Source organism: Oryza sativa, chromosome 3 (assembly GCF_034140825.1).
Source record: "Oryza sativa Japonica Group chromosome 3, ASM3414082v1".
Taxonomy (NCBI): Eukaryota; Viridiplantae; Streptophyta; class Magnoliopsida; order Poales; family Poaceae; genus Oryza; species Oryza sativa.
Window position 1 is genome coordinate 30,987,788 of NC_089037.1, and position 19,158 is coordinate 31,006,945.

At 45.9% G+C, this 19,158-nt stretch overlaps 2 protein-coding genes and 1 pseudogene across 2 annotated transcripts; 1 reads left to right on the top strand and 2 right to left on the bottom strand.

Annotated features, from left to right (window-relative positions):
- Window positions 1-4,557: 4,557 nt before the first annotated feature.
- LOC4334021 (WD repeat-containing protein PCN) lies at window positions 4,558-9,534 on the top strand. Its single transcript, XM_015776760.3, has 11 exons — window positions 4,558-4,983; window positions 5,086-5,217; window positions 5,640-5,955; window positions 6,038-6,101; window positions 6,205-6,318; window positions 6,397-6,559; window positions 6,757-6,907; window positions 6,994-7,577; window positions 7,961-8,133; window positions 8,382-8,636; window positions 8,884-9,534. The coding sequence occupies exons 1-11, from the start codon at window positions 4,810-4,812 to the stop codon at window positions 9,179-9,181; spliced, it is 2,424 nt and encodes an 807-aa protein (XP_015632246.1). The 5' UTR covers window positions 4,558-4,809; the 3' UTR covers window positions 9,182-9,534.
- Window positions 9,535-9,844: 310 nt separating this feature from the next.
- Window positions 9,845-11,622, bottom strand: LOC4334022 (pentatricopeptide repeat-containing protein At3g28660-like; annotated as a pseudogene).
- A 2,675-nt stretch (window positions 11,623-14,297) lies between these two features.
- On the bottom strand, window positions 14,298-17,948 carry LOC4334023 (uncharacterized). The gene is made up of 8 exons (XM_015777738.3): window positions 17,647-17,948; window positions 16,359-16,439; window positions 16,191-16,279; window positions 16,019-16,093; window positions 15,795-15,901; window positions 15,473-15,724; window positions 15,318-15,383; window positions 14,298-14,790 (listed from the first exon to the last, which is right to left on the bottom strand). Exons 1-8 carry the CDS (start codon window positions 17,767-17,769, stop codon window positions 14,693-14,695), a joined length of 891 nt encoding a protein of 296 aa, XP_015633224.1. The 5' UTR covers window positions 17,770-17,948; the 3' UTR covers window positions 14,298-14,692.
- Between the last annotated feature and the right edge of the window lie 1,210 nt (window positions 17,949-19,158).

Genomic DNA, 19,158 nt, shown 5'->3' on the forward strand with positions numbered 1-19,158 from the left:
AAGCAATGGCTCGTGAGAGGGAGAGGTTTTGCACTATCGTCGAACCGACGATTCAGGGAGAAGCACACATGGACGAACAAACCATGCTCGTTTTGCTCGTTTCAGGGTTGTTCGATCCTACGGAAGAGGCCCATCCTGATTAATTAAGTAAAAGTATTGATTATCGCAAACTTAAAAAAAATGAATTTGCTTTATCATTTAAAAGTAACTTTCGAAAGAAAATTCTAAAAACCTCATTGTTTAGCATCTTGGGAAACATGCTCACGCAAGAAAGGGAGTAACCTTACCATTAAGGCAAAAACAAATCATTATACTAGGCATTTACAATATGGTGACTTGGCAAGTGGTCTCCCTAAATCCAAGCTTTCCTACGAGGACACATGCGCTCTGATTAAGTAGCTTGGAAAGTAGATAGTTATGCGGAGCTACTGTCGGGGAAGCATCATTGTGCGAACAATGCTCTCACTGAAGCGACTTGGCGCTTGGAGACATTGTCGGCCATGTGCAAACAATACTTTCAGAACCAACAATTTTATCCACCGAGATCAATTATCATTACTTGATATTTTAGTAAGGTTATTTACACGAAATTCAATTGTTTTACATGGAAAAAAATAGTAACTACAAGGATGGCAGTGAAAAAAGGTTGTGGGGTCAACCGATCCCACAGCTTGTATGTGGCTCCACCATTGCGATTATGCGTTTGCAAAGTGTCCTCAACAACGATTTTAACTTATGTAGCGCACACATACCAATTGCGGTCGATTTGACATCTCAACGAGATTTGCGCCCGTCGCTTGTCATGGCCTTCCACCTCCCGATGAATCCTTCTCCTTGGGCTTTTTGGCGTTCCTCTCAACGATTGCTTCCTTGGCCACCTCCTATTTTTCCTTCCTCTTGGTGGGATTGGTTATCGAATCGCCACTGAAGTTGATGAGCTGGCTCCTCCCGTCGTCGTCGGTCCAAAGAGATAAGACGGAGACCTCACTCCACACGTCGAAATTGGCAGAGCTCAGATTGGGCGTCACCGCACAGGGGAGCGAGAGTGGAGGGAGGCATGGGGATCATGACCTTGTACTCCCACTCGAGGCGGATGGCCATGGTGAGCGTCTGCGACTGCAGCTTGTACGGATGCTTCGCTACTCGCTAGTGGCTTGAGGGTGCGGTAGCCGAGCATAACTGATGTGACCATGGCTACCACGGATGCAACCATTGCTCACATCATGGATGAACAAGAAGATATCAAGATCAAGTACTCCAAGTGCTAGAATCCGATTCGGCCACCTACTACACTGCTGACTTCAAACGGCCACCGAATCTGCATACGACCTCCGTTTTCAGCCCGTGAGTACTTGATGGAAAGCTCTCGGAGCCCTCTTTCTAACGGATCCAGTCTCTTCTCTGAATTCCATCTCGTGTGGCCGGAATCACAGGAACAAGGTGTTGCGTCACCTATAATGGGCCTATGGGCTTGTAACTTCATTTGGGACCCCGGGCCAGGTGAGGCCCATGTGGGGTGCGCCCCAAGCTGGTGGAGCACGACCCTAGGCACTCCTAGGTCGTCCTCCCACCCCTATATATAGCTAGTTACCCCTTAAGGGTTTCTCGGGTTTTGATAGATTGAAGTTTAGCCATTGCTACTTGCTTACAGCGCGCGTGTCGGCTAGACCGTCCGTCTGCTTGTTCTTCGGAACCCCAACTTATCATTCGTATTTAACTCCTATTTGTAATTCAGATTGCTTTTATCTTGTTCTTGCTTGTTTCTTCGATTTGCTTGCAGGAATAAGGTTGATTTGCACCGGCAAGATCAACAACCCATGGAGAGGTGTATCGATCGCTAAGGCGCAACGCAGCGTCTTGTACGGTTGTAGTCGGGTCGTCAACGTTTCTCCCAAATCGTAGTTATCATCAACTCACCGAAAGATCAGGCCAAGAACAGCCTTGAGTGTCGAGAGGAACTCAGGGTGCATCAGGTGGTATCAGAGCTTTCGTTGCTCGGTGAGTTTTCATTTACCTTTAACCAGAAAATAGCCCAAAAAAAATTCATACATTACCTAGCCACATTTGTGCCATTGCATTGTTTTTATCAGTTTTTGCTTTGTTGAGTTTTGTGTTGCATTGTCGAGTCGTGTTGCTGGTCTTAGCGTTTAGTTCGTTTAGAGTTTCGAGTTCTGGTCACGTTTTGTACCACTGTCATCGCCCCCGCCGTGTCTTTGTTGTCGTCGGGACCTAGGAAAACGGAATCATCTTGTTGTCGGGGTTTCATTTTTCTAGTTTTCAGAAGTTTCTGTCGGTCGGTCTTGGAGTTGCTGAGTTGCATCAAGGGTTTGTCGTCTGTATTCGGCCGTGCTTGTTTCTCTTGCACGAGGAAGAGGAGAGAAAGAAAAGATAACAGATCTGTTTTTGGAGGAAGTTTTGCAGACTAGATCAATCAGGTTGGTTAGTTTCCATCTAAGGCCAAACTTTCCAAACTCTCCCCACGCGTGAAGACCGGTTGGTGCCATCTTCTTTTGTCGCCCACTTTAGCTGAGTCTGACTCCCTCCCTCTGACGTCGTAATGTTATATTTCACATCTTTGGCGATTATAATGATCTTGGAATATATTTTGTGCATAGAGTTTACATCTACTCAGATTTAGAACTTCCTGTACATGTGGATAAAACATGCAAGCTAGAGAAAAATGTTATTGCTAACCAAATTGTCTCGAGTTTGCCTTGTTTTGGTTGGAAGAAACAGGTTGTTGTAAATGGACTACGCAAAGAGCACCATATGGAAAAACCGAGGACGGTTTTCCGTGAAGAAGGGGAGGATGATGTGACCATGGCTACCACGGATGCAACTATTGCTCACATCATGGATGAACAAGAAGATATCGAGATCAAGTACTCCAAGTGCTGGAATCCGATTCGGCCACCTACTACACTGCTGACTTCAAACGGCCACCGAATCTGCATACGACCTCCGTTTTCAGCCCGTGAGTACTTGATGGAAAGCTGTCGGAGCCCTCTTTCTAACGGATCCAGTCTCTTCTCTGAATTCCATCTCGTGTGGCCGGAATCACAGGAACAAGGTGTTGCGTCACCTATAATGGGCCTATGAGCTTGTAACTTCATTTGGGACCCCGGCCCAGGTGGGGCCCATGTGGGGTGCACCCCAAGCTGGTGGAGCACGACCCTAGGCACTCCTAGGTCGTCCTCCCACCCCTATATATAGCTAGTTACCCCTTAAGGGTTTCTCGGGTTTTGATAGATTGAAGTTTAGCCATTGCTACTTGCTTGCAGCGCGCATGTCGGCTAGACCGTCCGTCTGCTTGTTCTTCGGAACCCCAACTTATCATTCGTATTTAACTCCTATTTGCAATTCAGATTGCTTTTATCTTGTTCTTGCTTGTTTCTTCGATTTGCTTGCAGGAATAAGGTTGATTTGCACCGGCAAGATCAACAACCCATGGAGAGGTGTATCGATCGCTAAGGCGCAACGCAACGTCTTGTACGGTTGTAGTCGGGTCGTCAACGTTTCTCCCAAATCGTAGTTATCATCAACTCACCGAAAGATCGGGCCAAGAATAGCCTTGAGTGTCGAGAGGAACTCAGGGTGCATCAATAACCATCCACCCGTTCCTGTCATCGGCACGCCGCATGGTGGGCTTGTGGTAGAACCGCTTCCCTATCACCGAGCCCGTCATGAACGACATCAACATCGCCACCGACGTCTCGTCCAACATTGTCACCGCCGGCGGCTTCTTCTTCACATAGATCTCATCTCCCCCTCCCCCACCCACCTCTTCTCTTCCTACTACAGAGGAAGAAGCCTCTACCAACATCCCGAGCAGCCGCCACCTTCACCTCCTTAAGCTCATTCCTTGCATCTGCGTCGTCACCTATGGCTCCTTGAGCCCCATTGCAGTGGACTTCCCACCACCACCGCCGCTGCCTCCTATGGACGCAACAGTGATTGCGCCACCAACCACCTACTCCAGATCGCATGAGCGCCGCTGCCGAGGAGCTCCAGGCGGCAGCGGTAACCTGCTGACGATGGAGCTTGAGGAGGGAGGATGGATTGCTGAGAAGGAAAGGAAAGAAGGAGGCGCCGCTGTGCGTGGAGATAGAGAGGAGGATGGGACCCACTAACTTGTGGACCCCACCATTTTTATGTTTTATCTGACTGAGCCCTATATTTTTTTTGAAAAAATAAATTTTACTTATAGTCCCTGTCACTGCGACGTAGGACGGGGACCAAGTCAAACCAGCTACGTAGGTGCAATGTCAGGCAAAACCGCCATTTAATCCGCATTGGGACATTATGTGGTTTTGGGAGATGGGAGATGTGTTATATCTGGTATTGCGCTTCAGGGACGAATTTCAGACTCGACAACAGATTGAGTGACCTAAAGTGAACTTATGCCTTCTCAAAAAGCATTCCATTTCTCGGGAGCCCGAGAGGCCCAATCTGACGTAGCCCACAAATTTCAAGCCCATTCGGCCCTAAACCGCTGCCTCGAGCAGGCCGAGCAGTAGCAGAGCCTCACATCACGTGGCCCGCACGCCTACCAGCCCTACCCTTCTTCACCTCCTCCCCCTCAAAACCCTAACGAGCGGCGAGCCGCCTCTCTCGAGCGCTTGCCTCCCTCTTCCTCCTCCCCTCCCCTCGCCGCCCCCCCCCCCTTCCCCCAACCTCCGCGCGCGCCATCGCGGCGCCGCCCCGAGGAGGACGACCCCCCTAGCCTTCCAGAACCTTCTAGAACGCCCGGATCGCCCTATCGCCTCCCACCGACGCATCGGGCCCTGCCGCCGCCGCCGTTGGTTATCCATGGAGAAGCTCCGCGTCCACCGCTGCGGCGGGGGCGCGGTCTCCTGGTCCCCGTCACCCATCGTCGCGCTCGTCGCCTCCCCCTGCAAGTCCCAGGTCGCCGCCGCGCGCGCCGACGGTTCCCTCGAGCTCTGGCTCGTCTCCCCCGGCTCCGTCGGGTGGCACCACCAGCTCGTACGGCTCCCACCCCCCCTCACACCCCCCGCGGCTCCGCGGTTTCTGCGAGCAAACCTGGGATTATGCGGTGACCTGATTTGGAGGTTTTGTTGGGTGCAGACCATTCAGGGGGATGCCGAGTCGAGGGTCACCTCGCTGGTGTGGGCGCGGAGCGGTGCGAATGGGCGGCTGCTCTCTTCCAGCGTCGACGGGTCCGTGGCCGAGTGGGATCTCTTCCACCTACGGCAGAAGGTAGACTCGCTTTGTGTGAATATTACCACATTTCCGTTTTGATTCATATGTAAATTGGATTTGGGGGCCATAAACTTTCCATGCAAGTATCATTTCTAGATAAATTCTAGATAAATGCATATTGGTGTCCATTGTGGGAGAATGTGTTGCAATGAGCTGATGCCTGAAGTTGTGTTTTTCTTTTTTGTTGATAGCGGGTTGTACATGTGATTGTTTAGTGAAGTTCTGGACCTTAGCATACTGGATATAGGGAATTTAATAGGGCAGCGCTGTATCTCGCTTAAATTCCAATAGCCGATTTTGTTATATATATATATTTAAGTCGAGTCTACTTGCAACTTTTGTCCCTTTGCTAGCTGATGGTCATATTCAGCAAATAATAATGATGCTCATATGGGTTTATATCATTTTATTTTTTGTAGACCGTCCTAGATTCTGTCGGGGTACCAGTATGGCAAATGGCCATTGAACCTTCAGTTGATCTTATGGATTCTGAAAATAAAGGCTCAAAAGTAACTGCTAATGGCCATGCAAATGGCCGCACTGACTCTGACTCAAGTTCTGTCGATGATGGTGAAAACACTGACGATGAAGATGATTCTGCCAATACTAGTTTGCCATATCGTGCAAATGAACTTCAGCGTCTGGCCCTGGCATGTGATGATGGCTCTGTGCGCTTCTATAATGTGCCCGAATCTGGCGCGTTGACTTACTATAGATCTCTCCCGAGAGTAAGCGGTATGTCTTACCTGTTCTTTCAGAACCCAAAGAGATAACAAAGAAATTCAACTGTGGTAATTCTTCTAGCACTTCCTTGCAGGGCGGATGTTGAGTGTGGCATGGAGTAATGATGCCAAATTCATATTCTCTGGAAGCAGCGATGGGTACTTTGATCATTCCTAATGAATTTTTATTGAACTGTGGTTGTGTTATTAGGGGTCTTAATGGCTTCAATTTTTTTTGATACTCTTTTATTGCTTCTTACAGTTTAATTAGATGCTGGGATTCCACTTCTTTCTATGAAAAATACCGTATTACTGCTGGATTAGGAGGTGCTGGTAGTGGAAATGAGCTTTGCATATGGTCGTTATTGTTTCTTAGGTGAGATAAAATTGCCCTTTTCTCAAACATTTTGTCTTACCTTTTATGCTGCTTTTGATTATTGTTGCCATTGTATAGGTGTGGAACACTTGTTAGTGGTGATAGCTCCGGGAGCGTCCAGTTTTGGGATAGCCGCCATGGAACTCTTTTGCAAGCCCATACTTACCACAAAGGCGATGTGAATGCACTAGCAACTGTGCCTGGTCAGAACAGGGTATTTTCTGCTGGGTCTGATGGGCAGGTTGGTAGTATTACTGAAACAACCATTAGGTGGATTAACTTCTTATGGACTCTGTGTTCCCATGATTATATTGATTTTTTTAGAAAGCTTGAAAGCTGTAAAAAACAGCAGTGAAGGGACTTGTTGAATTTGTAGTTAACTGTACAAGTATTACCATGTGGTGCATCTTAAGCCTACTAATTCTTCATGGGTTGTAGGTAATTTTGTACAAAATATCAAAAGATGAGCTCGTTGCTGATAAAGAGGTGGCCAAAGAGCAAGTGCGCAAGTGGGTCTATGTGGGATACGTAAGATCTCACACTCATGATGTAAGGGCATTGACTATGGCAGTACCAATTTGTAGAGAAGGTTTGTGTTTACTCAGCGATTTGCCATTTATTAAACTTACATCCACTTGACCTAATATAGAGTAATTTGTGTTTTCTTGTTCCTAGATGCGTTGCCAGAGGAAAAGACAAAGAAGATTCGCCGGCGTGAAAAGCCACTTGAGTTCAGTTACCACAAATGGGCACATCTGGGTGTTCCGATGCTTATTTCTGGTGGGGATGACACTAAGCTATTTGCTTATTCTGCAAGGGAGTTTACTCAGTTTGCACCTCATAATTTTTGCCCTGCACCTCAACGTCCTTTGATTAATCTGGCAAGAGAGAGTATAGTTAATGGAGATTCTGTTATGCTTGTTCAGTCTGCTAACTGGCTGGATGTATTACTTGTGGTAGTTCAGAACAAGTTGACTCCAAGCACCTCTTCCAGAGGAGATGCGACAGTACGACACCTTGCTCGTCTGAAAAGCAAGGGTTCCCGGAAAATCATTTCCAGTGCTACCTCAACTAATGGAACTATGTTGGCCTATTCAGATTGTGTGAAACCCTGCCTTTTTGCACTAAGACATAAGGGTGGAAAAAAGTTTACTCTAGACAAACTAGAGCTGCCAAAGGGATTGCTGAATTCTCAGTGTATGCTGTTTTCTATTGACTCATCCAGTTTGATTCTAGCTGGCCGTGATGGAAAGATTTATGTAAGTGCCGATAAATATTCTCATTCTGTAAAACACTCCTAGTATTCAGTGGGAAATGGTGCACTCTTTAGACGATCAAACTTTCGAGTTAGCATAATGAATTAAAATATACCTGTTGCACATCTCGTAAACTAATTAAAGTGGCATGCGCTAATTGATCTTTCTGAACATTACTCATCGTTCTGCTAGTGCACATGATGGTACAACACAAGATTGAATGGATTTTCAATGATCTATTATGATTTAAATGATATAAATCATCAAATAAGCCTTAGGGATAAGATACTGTGTACAATGCTTTTGTGTATTCTCTGCTCTTTTTAAAGGCTTTTGTGTATTCTCTGCTCTTTTTGAAGGCTAATGTTCTTCATTTCGCCAAGCAGGTTGTAGACATTGCCACACGGGAAATTTCAAATGTCTTTCAACCTATGAGAAAAATGGATGGAGCTTCCAAAGAACCACCTGTTACAAAAATGTTCCTCAGTGCGGATGGACAGTGGTTGGCTGCAGTTAACTGTTCTGGGGATATTTACATATTTAACCTCGAGGTGCAAAGGTATGCTTCTCAACAATTTGATTCCTTGTCTGTCTTAAATATACCTTGAGGTATGTCTTGTATCAATTTGATTATCTGTGAACAATCCTGATCTGCATTATGTCTGATAAGATAGTAATGCAGTGTTGCATATTGTTTTTAATATTGCAATTCTCTTTTTGTTTGATTTCCAGTCCTTTCTGTTAATCTGCTTGATTAGGCATCAAAGCCATACTTTTGCCCGAACTAAATGTTTCCTGCTATTGCAGGCAACACTGGTTCATACCTAGAATGAATGATGGGTCTGTTACATCTGGTGGCTTTTGTCCCAAGAACAATGCCCTCGTCATTACAACATCCAAGAATGAGGTGTATGTATTTGATGTAGAAGCAAAACAGTTGGGTGACTGGTCCAAACGCAACACACATCACTTGCCCAGAAGATTCCAGGAATTTCCTGGAGAGGTCATTGGCCTGTCATTTCCTCCCCTAAGTTCATCTTCAGTTGTGGTTTACAGTGCAAGGTAACCTTCAATTGTCTGTGTTTCAGTTGACTTCTCATACCTCCATTGTTTTGATGTTCTGGATTAACTAGCCCGCATATCTTTTTACCTGATAGCCTGTTCCTAGTACTCAGTTGTTCTTTGTGAGTGTTATTCTGATAGGTAGAATTTGGCATGCGCAGGAAGGCATTTTTTTATTAACTTATTTGTTTTATTGCCATATGATTGAAATGACGCTAAAAGTACATTTTTCCTCTTTTCCTTTCAGGGCGATGTGCTTCATTGATTTTGGACTACCTGTTGTTCAGGATGGTCAATTGCCAAATGGTGTGGTTGCAGAAAAGATAGACTCTCAAAAGGGTTCAAACAAAAAGCTTAAGAGGAAGGCTCGAGAAGAAGAGTTGAGGCAAGAGATAAGGAATAACTTTGATTTCTTTGCTTTTAAAGATCCAGTGCTATTTGTTGGCCACCTATCAGACAACTCTGTTCTAATGGTAGAGAAGAGATGGATGGATGTAGTTGAAGGTTTTGGCGCACCAGTTCATAGACATATATACGGTACATGATCCATGCCGTCCTGGCACATCTCAACTTTTGGCACTTGCGACAGGCATCCCATTCTTTTGTCTTCACCCAAGATGTGAAATGCCATACATCGAAGTTTGTTAAGAGATCCAAACAGCTAGCAGCATAAAAATGTCTGCTGATATGGAGTTATAGCAACTAATATGGGTTAATGCTGTCAAATGGCTATTGTTCCTTGGGTAGCCTTGCTGTATTCTTTTTTCTTTTAGCGTACGAAATTTAGTGGACTAATCGCTGCGCGAGTTTTGTCATACTTGTTGCTGCGCAAATTTTGGCATCTGTAAACTATGTATCAGTTATGTTATGTGTTATTTGTTGTTTGCATTGTGCAAAATGTTCTCGTGTATATCAGGGTTTGCAGGCGATTGGATTTTTACCTGGTAGTCCGGCCAAATGATTCTTAGCTGTGTGCACTGTGAAGGTCCGATTGCTGTTGCTGGGCAGCTCACCCTTATATGCTTTTAACAAACAAGAGTAGGGGAGTTCTTTGAAAAGAGACTAGTTCCTGTACCGTTTATTATTGCAGCCTGAAAATTGCAGGTGAACAGTCAAGCTGTAATGAAAAATAGTGCATTGAAGTTCTTATTATAGCTTACTACCACCCTATATATACCAATAGAAAGGAAAAAACACTAAATGCTCTCTGAATATAATCCTACATATGTTAAACATATGGCATTTAGTGCAAAACTGAAGCTAAGGCATGCAAACAAAAAAGTGTTCGTTCTTGCAAAAAAATTCTCGTTCCCTCTCTAAATTCTGATGTTAGGGAACTATTCATACATTACATCATCGAGGCCAATTATTATCTTCATTCTTCTCTAATGGCTTGAGATCAATGTGTTGATAAACCTCATCTCCTAATAGATTCCTTTCCCCAATGAATACCAGCTTCAATCTCAGGCTCTCAGCGCTTGTGCAGTTTGTGTTTGATAGAACCTCGAGGGAAAAATCAGTTCGGCTTCCTTCTGTCACGAGAGCTCGGCCATGGTCTCCCCCTCGTCGAGCTCCCCTCCCATCTGGTCAGCGAGCAGCCGGAGCACCTCCCAAATCTCCACGCGCTGCGGGTGCGCCTGGTCGTCGGCGACGAACGAGCTCACCACGCCGTCGACCTCCACCTCGCTGTATGCGGGGACCTTCCTGATGCCGCGGCTACCGATCAGCTTCCTGACCCTCCGCGCGTCGTCCTTCCGGTTGGCGTCGAGGTAGATGTTGGAGAGCTGCACGTACACGCCCTCGTCGGGGCCGGCGCCGAGCTTGCCGAGCTCGGCGGCGGCCACCTCCGCCAGCTCCACAGCCCCAGACGGAGGCGAGCGGGGCCATTGGCATTGTCTCGATCAGCGCCACGGCGTCCTCCAGCCGGTCGACACGGCAGAGCATGTCCACCGTGCAGGCGTAGTGCTCGTGCCCCGGCGCGACGCCGTACCGGCGGCTCATCTCTCTGAGCAGCCTGAGCCCGTCGTCGACCTTGCCAGCGTGCGCGCACGCGGAGAGCGCTCCGAGCACCGCCACGCCGTCCGGCCGCACGCCGTCCTCCCTCGCCATCCTGTCCAGGCACGACACGGCCTCCTCCGCCCTGCCATGCACCGCGAACGCGCCGACCATGGTTCCCCAGACGTAGTCGTTCCGCTCCGGCATTCCGTCGAACACCCGCACCGCCTGCTCCAGGCAGCCGCACTTGGCGTACATGCTCACCAGCGCCGACCCGACGAACGCGTCCCCGAGCAGCTCCGGCGCGCTCCTCTCCACGTACCGGTGCACCCACTCCCCGCACTCCAGCGCGCCGGCCTGCGCGCACGCCGTGATGGCCGTCGTGAGCACGACGGCGTCTGGCGCCACCCCGTCCATGAACATCGCCCTGAACACCCCCAGCCCCTCCGCTGCCATCCCCGCGCGCGCGTACGCGCCGATCACCAGGTCGTAATGTATAGCCTCCCGCCTGGGCAATTCGTCAAACACCCTTCGCGCGTCGTCCGGCCGGGCCGCGTGCAGCTGCAGCAGCGCGGTGGCGACGTAGTGGTCGGAGGGGAAGAGGCCGTTCTTCACGAGGAGCGCGTGGAGCTGGGTCCCGGGGGACGGGGAGACGGCGGCGGCGGCGGAGAGCGCGAAGGGGAAGGAGAGGTGGTCGGGCGGCGGGAGGGGCGAGGCGGGGGAGAGCATGAGCAGGAGGAGGCGGAACGCGAGGAGCGGGTGGGCCGGGGAGGAGGCGCGCCGGGAGAGGACGCGGAGGAACGAGTTGAGCGCGACGAGGGAGAGGTCGGGGTGGCGCGGGGGCAGGAGGCCGGCGGTGGTGAGGAGCGCCTGCACGGGCAGGGTCGGCGCCGTGGGGGAGGAGGCGGCGGCGGCGGACGGGAGGAGGCGCGAGGAGAGGAGGGAGTGGCAGAAGGAAGGCGAAGGTTTGCTTGGGGATGTACGGACGCATGCTCGCCCGGCGCGCGCGGTTGGAATGGCCGTTTGTTTAGCTTGGAGCCCTCCTGCGCATTTTCACAGTAGTCTATACCATCTTAAAAAGACAGCAACCGTGGTGTCCGTTCCCACAATTGCCAGGCTGACTTGTGGGCCCACATTGTCGGTGAGAGGGGGAAAGGATCCGGCCGCGTGCGTGCGGGGCGGAGAGGTGGCGAAATACGCGCAGCCTGCAGGGAAGGAGGAGGGGGTGCCGGTTCCGCCCTTCCCGTCGCCGACGCCGGCGGACCTTCACGGTTGCATGCCGCTGACGTCGCCCGAGCTCACTGCCGCCCTCGTCGACGGGCCACCGCCGCCGCTGCTCTTGCTTCGCCCGCTGCTCGAACCCGTCGCGGAGAGGCGGCGGGATCCGTCGACGAGAGGGGGGATAGAGAAGGGCGGGCGCACCAGCCGCTCGAACTGCTCGAAGACGGCCAGGTCGGCGCCACCGTTGGCGCGCGCCGCGGCGATGCGGGTGCTGGCCACGGAGTCGGATCCAAAGCGGCGTGGCGTGTGTGCGATGTGAACGAGTGCGGGCGTGGCCGCGTGGGACAGTGAGTGGACCGGGGTTGGAGACTTGGAGTTAGGCAGTTAGCAGTCAGGGTTAGGCATGTCGATGGGCTGCTGGGCTGTTCATGGGCTTCTATGCCTTGTGCAATAGTAGGTTGGTTTTTCTGGTGTTTATTCTGTCGATCTGCTTCTGGAGACAAATGGATGATGGCTTCCATCACTCCATGTGAAAATATGGGTGTCGTAGAAAACTTTCTTATGGACTGAAATAAGTAAAGGGAAATTCTCAACCAAATATTAAAAATACCTTTTCTTCCCAAGGACTAGCATATCATATACAATAGTTTAGAAATATAGATAATTCATGTCCAATATATTGTTCATCCCTACGAACAATTATGTAGTTTGACATACATGTCTAAAATTATGCTAAATATAATTTGGTAATTACAGTGAAATCTTTTTTTTGGTTTTACCATGTTTGATGGGTTATTTCTTAAAATCCTGATGCAACGCATATGAATTCAGCTAGTAGCACAAAGGAGGCGTGCGAAGGCCCATAGGGCCCCACCACATCTTCCCTGCCACACTGCCATTTGTCCTCACCATGCACGACGTTGCAACAAATCACCTATATATTTTGGAAATCCTGAATTTGATTTATTTTTTTATTCCAAAAAAATATTTCATCTAGTGTACCCACAATGTTTCACTATGTATAGATCAATGTTGCAGTGAACTGAAATATTCCATTGCAACAAAAAAACACACATATTTTGGAAACCCTCTATTAAGGGAATTTGGTTTATTTTTGTTCCACAAAAAATGTTTCACCTAGTGTACTCATAATGTTTCACTATGTATAGATCTAATGTTGCAGTGAACGGAATATTCCATTGCAATAAAAAAACCCACATATTTTGGAAACCCCCTATTAAGGGAATTTGGTTTATTTTTTGTTCCACCGAAAAATGTTTCACCTAGTGTACTAACAATGTTTCATTGTGAACTGAAATATTTTTTCGTTATTTGCTGAAACATTGTTTTAATATAAGGTGAAACAACACCCGATTTAAACGAGTGAAACATTTTCGATCTGCTTAGTGAAACAATTCCGATATAACTACTGGAACATCGTGCAACATTTAAAAATAATTTAACAATAAGCTAAATTTTTTTCATTGGAATATATCCATGTGTGGTCTTGTTTTGAAGATTTAATTGCAACAAATTTAATGATACAATCGAATCATGATTTGGATAAGTAATTTAGGAGAAAAATCAGTTTAAAGTAGTTTTGCACGTAAATCAAGCGCTGCCCAAACTTGCCGAGCCGTAGCTTCATCCTTATAACCAACAGCATTCTAACAGATGATCGGATAGTAGATTATAAACAGAGAAAAAAATACACGTGACTCCATTTTTTTTTTTACAGATGACGCCGTTAACTTTTGGATATATGTTTTATCCTTCGTCTTAATCAAAAATTTTATTCAAATGTATATAATGTAAATCATGCATAAAATACTTTGATTACGAAAATTTTTTAAATAAAACAAATGATCAAACTCATAATAAAAATTCAAAGGTATTAAAAAAAGGAGGTAGTATTATGAAGGGTATAGAAAAAGTTTCCTGAAATTCTGAATAATGTTGACGTACAGAAGTTTTTAAACAAACCATAAACGTGATAAGAAAAATCCATATCAATATAGCTCCATAAGCTGAAAAAATTGTACCGTATCGGTTTCCACGTGGAAGGATTATAAAGCTCATAAAAAAAGTTAACTAAATAATGTACAAAGTTTTTAAACAAACCATAGTTTTATGGAAACTTTTTGGAATGTGATAAACCTAAATAAGCTGAAATCAAGTTGTACTTGTATCGGTTTCCACGTGTAAGGATTAAGGAGATAAATTAGAGATTCATCGCATTTGAGTATATCAGATCACCTGCTCCAAAAATTTGGTTTTGGAAATTTAACATTCATAATTTAAATTTAAATGGACCTACGTAACAGGCTAACACAAAGTTGTCTTGCATTATTTTCAGTTGCACATTTGGAACACAGACGCAAAGTTGTCTTTGATGGACTTTGATCATTTGTAAAAACGAAGCATTATTGAAGAAAACTGCACAAATTGAATGAACAATTTAATAACATAGGGGATTGCTCAGCATAGAGGCATGAATTTAATAACATCAGGTAAATACGACGGGCATGAACATAGAGGCATGCTCAGCATTCATCGACCATTGAGAAACAAGCAAAACTCGCCAGCAGCTGATAACCAACACTGAAAGATTGACTACAGGATGATACCCGAACATCATCGAAAGACTACAGGATACCTTTGGGAAAAAGGCATTATGCTCACAACCAAACCTCGCGCTCAGGGAAAACAACAAACCAAACATGAGGGCTCCCAACACATAAATAGATAACTTTTTTCCCTGATATTTAAATAAAGCATGCACTTAAATATCACCAGTAGCCCATGGATTCTCCTCACCCATCTGCTCACTGCTTGGATCTTCAGTTTCCTCGTCCACCACGGCCACCCATTCTTCCCCGCCCGCGGCCGCCATATCCCCTTCCACCAGGAAAACCGCCACCTCTGCCTCGTTCGTACCCTGTGTTTTGCAGACAACAAATGTGGGTACTACGCTAATAAATGGTAACCGTTATTGTTCATGATTACCTAAGCATAGTCTGATGAAACAGCCGATGATCAGCATGGAAAGCCAGGAATGATAAAGCATCAGCAAAAAGAAAATGACAAATTACGTGTCTGACTGAAACACAGAAAAGGCAGTTCTTTCATTACGCTACCCTAAGATTATCTAAAACTAGTGTTTGTATAAAAATTTATAAGCCCGCGTGTGACAGCATGACAGGTGTATGCCATCAGAATTACCACCATTGATATGCTTTAGGGTACAATTAAATAGAAACCAATCATTGCATGAGTGTTCGTGATGTAAGTTTTTGGAGACAGGATTTGTTTATATGATATAAATCTACGGTGAATTTAACCAGATTAGGTTAAGGTAGCATCAGTGCATATACACAGGTCAGGAAACATCATGATCGTTATTAAGTAATAAAGCATAACATTTGAAGCACTCAGAAAATACAAGTATGCAATAACAAGACATACCGCCACGGTAATTCCAATTGCCCCTCCCGCGCATGCCACCCCGTCCTCGGTTATATCCACCATTTTCTGTTTCAACAAAACAAGATAAGTAACTATCCAAGGTTTCTTAAACAATGAGGATTAAAAATTCAACTACAGAACATGCCCTCCAATACCTTGGTAGTTTCCATATCTGCCTTGGTTGTAGCCATATCCACCACCACCATATCCCCCTTGATTATCATAGCCACCATATCCTCCCTGATTATCATAGCCACCATACCCACCTTGGTTATCATAGTACCCACCACCTTGGTTGTACCCACCTTGATTGTTTCCATATCCACCATAACCACCATAACCTCCTCTACCCCAACCCCTTCCACGTCCACGCCCCCTTCCTCTGCCACGACCCCGGACATAGGAGTCTAACAAAGCAGAAACTATCAGAAGTTTGAACAGAAGTACCAACTTTTGTGCTAATTATTTCTATAGTACCTTCATAATCAGGTGGTGGTTGACGAACTTGGCGCTGTGGTGGTGGTGGCGCCTGCTGGAGGCGCGGCTGTTGCCGGGGTTGTTCAACATAAACTGGGGTTTGGTACCTGTAAAGAACATATTAGCATTCCAAAGTAATTTCCTTTGTATAGAACTGCAATTCAAGTTCATAACCTAGAAATTTAATGAATTAATGGATATAAGCATTAAAGCATCTGACTTACCCAGGAGAGTTCTTGTCCAGATCTCTGGGAGATAAGGTAATTGAAATCATCGAAACATGACGAGTCATCTCTAGTCTGCAAAGTGGGTACACCGCAAATTAGGTAAGAATACTCAACACAGCAGAATAATGTAGAGCATGCGGACGGGGTACAGTGGAAGGAAGAATCTTACGGAACAAGGCCTTCTTCAATAGGTTCCCAGACATCAGTGATGCTGACAGAACTGATGTTGGTATCTTGATAAAGCCCAGGGACTCTTTTCTGTTTTCATGAAAGCCATCAGTTAATGTCGCATATAAGATATGACCCATGAGAAAAATATATACATATGAATTATCACCTTGATAATTTCTGCAACAGCAACAGATTTGCTGATTGCCTGCCCCATGGCCTTCAGAACAATCTCTTTAATCCTCCGATCCTAATTCAAAACAATAATCTTATGAAGCAACACCAGATGGATCCAAAAAAACATGACCACAATGAAACCATAAACAAACTAAGACTTTTTGACAAATTAGTCGAGTGCTGACTAATACAATCGGGACACAACAAACAAAAACGTTCAGCCCTTCAATGTAAGTAAAGATATTCGATAACACAGGTAAATAATGTATAAAGAAAACCTAACAATTAAACGACATGTATTTTATCAAATGGCCAGCAGTTGGAGTCAAACTACAAAATAAAAAAGGGAAAAATTTGCCCCAAAACACAACAGATCTGTATGGTTGAAAGTTAGAACTGATGTTAGCATAACAATCAGCATAGGAATCAGGAACTACATTTTAGAACCACATTAAGCACTGATAATTAGACCACAGACATCTCAAGTCCTACAGCGGAGTATATAACACAAACGGGCTGTGTCCGATGGTGGTGAAGTCAGACACAAAAATCAACAACATGGACCCATAGGGCAAGATCACAACAGAGACATGGAATTAGAAATTATAAACACATAACTCTTTAAATATCCATGTATAGTTGCATTGATATCCCTGATGCTACGCCAAGATGATCAGGTTGGTGCGTTAATCTTCCAATTTCTCATGGAACTCAGACCATACAACCTCAATGAATATCAGGAATGCCAAATTATATTACCATTATACAAGCTAGCCCTACTATCAGCATATACATTATCAACATTTCAAAACAAAATACAGGTTCGCACTTTAACCTTCACTCCTCCAGATTTACCCGCTGGATGACACAGAATCGCAGAATCTCAACATCGGATACATCAAATTGGGTTTCCAGGTGAATTAACAGCTAAACCACACATGTTCAACATGTTTTTTTTTCTTCAATACGCATCAAAACACCAAAAAAAGGCAGTACATAGGTAACCTATCTGTCGCTTCAGTAGGCCAAACTCAACCCGACACCATCTCACATCTTAAACCACATCGCCCAAACGCAACATCGCCATCAGAATCAGACCACATGAAACTAGCCGTTCGAATATACTGATCTCTCCACACAAAACTAGCGCGGGTGCACCACGACCTCCCAAACCCCAAACACCGACAAAGCCGAATCGAATCCTCCACCACGCACACGCAAGACGAACACCATAGAGCGGGGGGACGAGAGGATTAGAGGAGGGGCGAAGGGGCGCGCACCTGGAGGAGGGACGTGGCGTAGGAGACGTAGTTGCGGATGAGCCCCTGCGCGGTGATGCGGATCTCGTTCTCCTCGATGGCCGACTCCGGCCGCGGCCGCTCCACCCTCTGGTACCGGTCCATCTCCGCCGCCCCCGCGCCTGCGCCTGCGCCGCCGGCGCCGCCCGCTCGTCGCCGCCGCGGCGAGGTGGTGGAAGGGATTGCGAAGCGTGAGGAGGAGGAGGCGGCGGGAGGGGAGGGGAGGGGAGGGGAGAGGGGAGCTAAAACCCTAGGAGAGGCGGAGCCAACGATACGGACGGCACGCCTCGTGGGGAGGCTCGGCTTACACGAAATAGGCCTTTTTATTAGTATTTTCTATCTAGTTAACGACGGCGAAAAAAAGGATAGAGAAAAGATCGTTTGGGAAATCTCCTGGGCCGTCGGATGTATGGCTCTTTCCTTGTTTAAGGCCGTTTTTTTCGAGGGGTGGCCATAGAATCTACAATGGGCCTGTTTGGCACAGCTCCAGCTCCACCCCTCCTGGAGCTGGAGCTCAGCCAAACAGTTTCAGCTCCGGTATAGTTCTCTCACAAAATGTACTAGAGTAGTGGAGCTGGGTTTAGGCAGCTCCACAACTCCACTCCAGACTCAACTCCTGGAGTTATATTTAGGAGTTGGAGCTGTACCAAACATGCCCTATAGACTTGTTCACTTTTGTAGCTATTTTTAACCCTATTTTAGTAGTTTAATTAAATTTTGGTAGTATTAGATGCGTTTATTTTTAAGAGTTGTCAAATTTTGGCAGATTTTTTAAGAGCGAAAACTTCTAGAATTGTCAAAGTTTGATAATGTAGCATTGGCAAGTTGCAAGTACATCGTTCGTTAAAAAAAAAACAACTTATGACCATGTCAATCTATATAGTTAGAAGTTGATTTTTTTAAATAGAGAAAAGTACTATATTTTGTTTGTCCTCTTAACAAAAATGGTAGAACCGAAAATAATAACAAAGTAAACAAGCCCTATAACAAGGTTCTTTCATTCCTGAGTTAAATAAGCTTATAGCCTTCATACTCCGTACAATTTTTGACAAAACATTTTTCAAGAAAACCTTGTCACAAATTTCCTGCCATGCAAAAGTCCAATTAAAAAGTTAACATATTTTTTATAATGGAATAATGTTCCGGCTTTTGCTCAACGATAAACAAAAGTTAACATTGTCCTAAGTTTTTTAATAGACTACACCCTCCTTGACATACATAATGTTTATTACCAATCATATAACTCTGGTTTGTACCTTTTAGACATGCTTGAAAATGTTATAAGACCATGAATCGCCTTTCATGGCATGTGCTATATAGCCACTAAAACGTATGAATGTGTGCAATTCAAAACACGGTAAATCACGAGTAATAATTTTAGGATTTAAGTTCTAATGGGTATCCTTCGTCCAACCATCCATTGGCAAGGAAGATTCCCCCAAAGGTTAAAGCGCGTTTGGAAATTTGTTTACTTAAAAGCCGTGGGATCGTTGG